Raw genomic sequence first — 4,580 nt, 5'->3', positions numbered from 1 at the left:
GGCCAGCCTGGGAGTCACATTTACAGCAGCCCATGCTGCCCTTGGAGGAGGTGGGGAACTCACTCTGGTCTACAGACAGGCACCTCCTGGCGCTGGAAGGAAAGACCAGATGAGGCTTTGATGAGTCACTACCCATTATGTCTTCATCACCTCACATTTCACGCTGTAGTCATGTGTCTCTTCTAGCAAAGGTGCACGCCGTGTTCGTGGCCTGGGTTTGATATTTTCTGTAAGTGTGCAAGCAGAGGCAGGCTGTGGTATGCCTGACAACAGGGTTGTTATATGTCAGCCTTCAGAATTTCATCCTCGATTTATTCTAAGATGTCATCTCACTTCTGTTCCATTAGAGCCTATAGCACAGGCCCCGGGCTGGGGGAGGGGGAGGCAGCAGGAGGCATCTTAGAACATGAGGCTTGAGTAACGTTCCCCACACCCCCTCCCACTGCCCCCGCAAGAGAAATGGGGCAGAATGCACACAGCTTGTGTGAATACTGTGCTAACAGTGCCTACGTCGGGTGCGATGGGAACCTTCGCATGACCTGGTAGAAGAAGGACAGAGCAGGTCTGAGTGCAGAGGCGCGGCTCCCAGGAGCTCCGATGTGCTCACGCAGCCTGTCCTCCTCCCCACTCTTGTCTGCAGAGCCTTTCAACCGGCCATCTACGTTCACCGGCCTGGCAGCAGTTGGTGGCAATGCCTTCGGGGGACTTGGAAATCCTTCAGTTAGTGAGTACCTCTAACTTTTTAAAATCTGTCTTGGACTATTTATCTCCTCAAATCTGTCTACGGCCTTTCCAGATAAAAAGAAACTAAGCCCTTGGGAAATAAATGGAGGTTTTATCATTGCGAAGTCAGGTCTAAACAATGGAGTTAGGTATACGTGTGCATTTACGTCAAAACCAACTTTTTAAGGATAACCCACTGTTAATATATGTCACTGAGGGTCAGGAAAGATGATGTAGTTAATTGAACTCCAAAAAGTTTGCTTAAATTCATAGTTTCATCCACATTCCATCTCTGTTCCCCCAGACTTTAGGCACAACTCCCACTAGAGGGGAAAACAAACTTCATCTTGCCTTTGGCATTGGTGGGTTTGAAAAAGCTCGATGAAGAATAGCAGGAAAACAACAGCAGGCTCAGGGGAGTGAAGACTTGGAAACATTTCTTGCTCCATAATCTGGGAGGGTCAGCTAGAAAGTCTGTCTCACACAGGAAGAGAGTTGCAGCACCTGCTAGACATCAGTTAGCCACTGGGTAGCACGCACTCACCTGCTGTCTTTCACGCCATCCATACGTCACGGTCTCCGGGTACAGACACATAGAATGCAGCGCAAGCAGCCATCACCATTCCGTCCAGCGTGGAGACCGTGTGTGTTTAGGTCATGCGCTCTCTTGTCTCTGTAACACCACTTTGCTAAAGTTGTGGGAAGAGTAGCAGTCATATTAGCAGGGCTGCAGTCGATAGTGGATGGCCCTGAATTCTACTCTGAATTGAGTGTTACTCGTTAAGTCACCCTATCACACTGTACCCTCTGCATGCTGGGACATGTGCATGCATGGATCTGTTTAACTGGGTCATCTTGACATCTGCGTGGTCCCTGCCCTTTTTCATCTGCCCCCTCACCTCACTTTGCCTTTGGTTTAAAAAAAAAAAAAAGCTGTGAGCTGCCTCTCCAGCGTAGGACAAGTTCCTCTAATGAATTTGTTAATCTCCTTTCCTTTTCCAGCTCCCAATAATATGTATTCATTTTAACTCTGAATGCTGTTAAAAGTTTTTTGGTAAGTACCTTCATTACAGCAGATTATATAATTTCTCTTAAACCTTTTTGTTCTCCACTTCACCATTTCAGCACCCAACTCAATGTTCGGCCACAAGGATGGCCCCAGTGTGCAGAACTTTAGCAACCCTCACGAGCCCTGGAACCGGCTGCACCGAACGCCTCCGTCGTTCCCGACCCCTCCGCCCTGGCTGAAGCCAGGGGAGCTGGAGCGTGGCGCATCCGCTGCAGCTCATGACAGAGATAGAGATGTAGATAAACGAGACTCATCTGTTAGTAAAGATGACAAAGAAAGGTACGGAAAGAAACCGCTCTCGATCCCGCTGGGGTAGCCCGCTCTGTGCCAAGTACCAGCCACCCACCTCCCTGCCCAGCCTTGTGCTTCAGCTGCCCCCGTAACCTCAGCTCTTCACACAAGCAGGCCGTGGCACCCCAGAGCGCACACCCCACCCCCACAGTGCATTGTGGCAGAATAGAACCCTACCAGAGCGGGAGTCCCCACTCAGAGCAGTTACACATGCAGACCCTCCCGTCCCTGCGAGCACTGATGTGTCCAAACATAGCTCTCCCTCTACACAAGAGCAGGGTGGAGCTCTGGACCAGACACACACAGCATGAATCCACGCCATGTTTGCTTTCCCGTGTGTGCAGTCCATTAAACCATGCATAGGTCTCTCTCTCTCTTTTCCCCACTCTCTCCCTCTTTTTTTTTTTTCTTTGAGAAAGTCATGTTTGCATTGCCTCATCATATTTTTCTGAAATTTTGTTCAAACTCAACTCCTTAGCTCTCACAGATGACTAATAAAAGTTTGCTAACCTATATTTAGAGGAACATCAACAAGCAGTATTATTGGTTTGGGTTTGTTTTGCCGGTGGATAATTTTTACTAACCATTTGTACCTCTGTACTTGGTAACCCAGGCCTAATAAAAGAATTGGCCGTAAAGATGAAAGCGCTATTTTTTCTCTGAAGAATGTCATAAGCATTCTTGACAGTGTGTCCCTTTTTTTTCCCCTTCAGGCTATTTTCATTTTGAACCAACTAAATAAGGAATACACAAGATACGCTTGACAGAAAATACCTAATAACAGTTTCCTTTTGGTACTTCGGACTCAAATCTTGTCCAAATCTTTCATTTTTCTCTAACTGTATGTTATGTATGTGTGTGTATCCTAGTGATTTAAAACAGTTCAACTTTGCCAGCTCTAAAAGTGACAGACTAGTAGATATTCATCATAGCCCATCATGCTAATAACTGAGTTCTTTCTTATAAATTTTCCTTCGAGGCAGTAGGATAAAACCGCTTGGCCAATAAGAGGACCATTTGTAACAGGCAGCGCTGAGCTGTAAACAGCCACGGTGAGGCACCCCTGGAGTGGACGTGCCCTGACCAGGAGGTCTCCATAGACAGGCTGTCTGGAGAGAGAATAGGTGTGGCAGCAAACCTTTCCCGTTTTCCTTAATGGAGTTAAATGCCCTCTTGGATCAGCGCAGTCACCGACCGGTGGTCCGTGAGGTCCGAAAGGTTGGCAACCGCTGTCTTGGATTAAAGTCAGGAAACCTAATAAAACACACTCTCCTTCAATCTTACCTTTCAAAGATGTTCTTCTTAGCCTTTGCACGTGCACTAGAAACAAACTTTGTTAGGGAAACCTTGATTCCCACTGCAGCCACTCACCTGCTGAGTCAGCGTGGCATCCTGCGTGTCCCCCATGCTCCCCGCGTCTGTCTGGGGTGGCCCCTAAGTCTTGCCAGACTCTCAGTCTTCCCTCTTCAAATTTTACCTCATTGTTGTTCTACTGCTTTGCATCCTCTGCCCAGTATTCTTCAGCCCCCACCCAAGACAGGCCTCTGGAATTTGTTTACATTTTCATTCATAGATGGTTTTAAAATTGTCCTCAATTTCCCCCAGGAGGTTTTGTGTCTGTGGACCTGCTTGTCCTACTGGCGTTCTCCATCTTCTCATCAGATGTTGGCTTTCTTGTCCTTCCTAATGCAAAAGTCCTTTAGCTGCCCCACAGTCCTGAAATCGTGGTTTCCTTTCAACCCCCTCACGAACCACATCTTGGAGATTGCTCTGTGTCTGCGTTTTTCACTCTGAAACCAGCTGTCAGGAGACAGAAATGCCCATAGTTGTCACGTTAAACTCTTCCTCCCGCTGGCTCTGTGTGACAGAGTGATGAAAGGTCATATTTGCCTTTAGGCTCTCAAAACTTTGTTCTCAACACCAGCTGGTCCTGAGAGTCCAGCCCAGTGGGCAGTGTGGCCCGTCACTCACCCACGGGCCACCTGGCTTTCTGAAACTCTTCCTCTGTGGTCTTGATGAGGCCCCTGACTCTTACATACAGAGAATGATTTTCCCTGGAGACTCCCCACTCACCCTCACCCCTAGCACTTCACCCCCATTGAGCTTCCTCTACAATGAGGTAAGATCAGGTGGCGGCTTTGCCACGGTGACCGTGGGAACCAGCCCCAAGCCACCCTTTTCACACCATGTCATTGGCAGCCCCGGCCAGCCGACAAGCCCATTTCACTTGCTTCCTGTCTCCCTCCTCCTGCAGGGAAAGTGTGGAGAAGAGACACTCCAGCCACCCTTCACCAGCACCTGTCCTCCCGGTGAGCACCCTGGGACACACCCGCGGCTCCACTGAACAGATCAGGGGTCATTTGAACACTGAGGCTCGTGAGAAAGACAAATCCAAAGAGAGGGAGAGGGACCACTCGGAGTCCCGCAAGGACCTGACCGCGGAGGAGCACAAGGCGAAGGAGGGCCACCTGCCCGAGAAGGACGGCCACGGCCACGA

At 49.1% G+C, this 4,580-nt stretch overlaps 1 protein-coding gene across 1 annotated transcript in view; it reads left to right on the top strand.

Moving 5' to 3' along the window:
- The window catches only part of AUTS2 (autism susceptibility candidate 2), a gene marked incomplete at its 5' end in the record, with an annotated part of 1,129,652 nt that overhangs the window by 1,122,100 nt on the left and 2,972 nt on the right, over positions 1 to 4,580 (top strand). Inside the window, 3 exons of the mRNA XM_014544397.1 lie at positions 641 to 724; positions 1,849 to 2,071; positions 4,338 to 4,573. Coding sequence (XP_014399883.1) covers positions 641 to 724; positions 1,849 to 2,071; positions 4,338 to 4,573 — 543 coding nt within the window. The remainder of the gene's footprint in view (positions 1 to 640; positions 725 to 1,848; positions 2,072 to 4,337; positions 4,574 to 4,580) is intronic.

This window comes from Myotis brandtii, unplaced genomic scaffold (genome assembly GCF_000412655.1).
Source record: "Myotis brandtii unplaced genomic scaffold, ASM41265v1 scaffold363, whole genome shotgun sequence".
NCBI lineage: Eukaryota > Metazoa > Chordata > Mammalia > Chiroptera > Vespertilionidae > Myotis > Myotis brandtii.
This window is presented reverse-complemented; position numbering and strand designations above follow the sequence as displayed.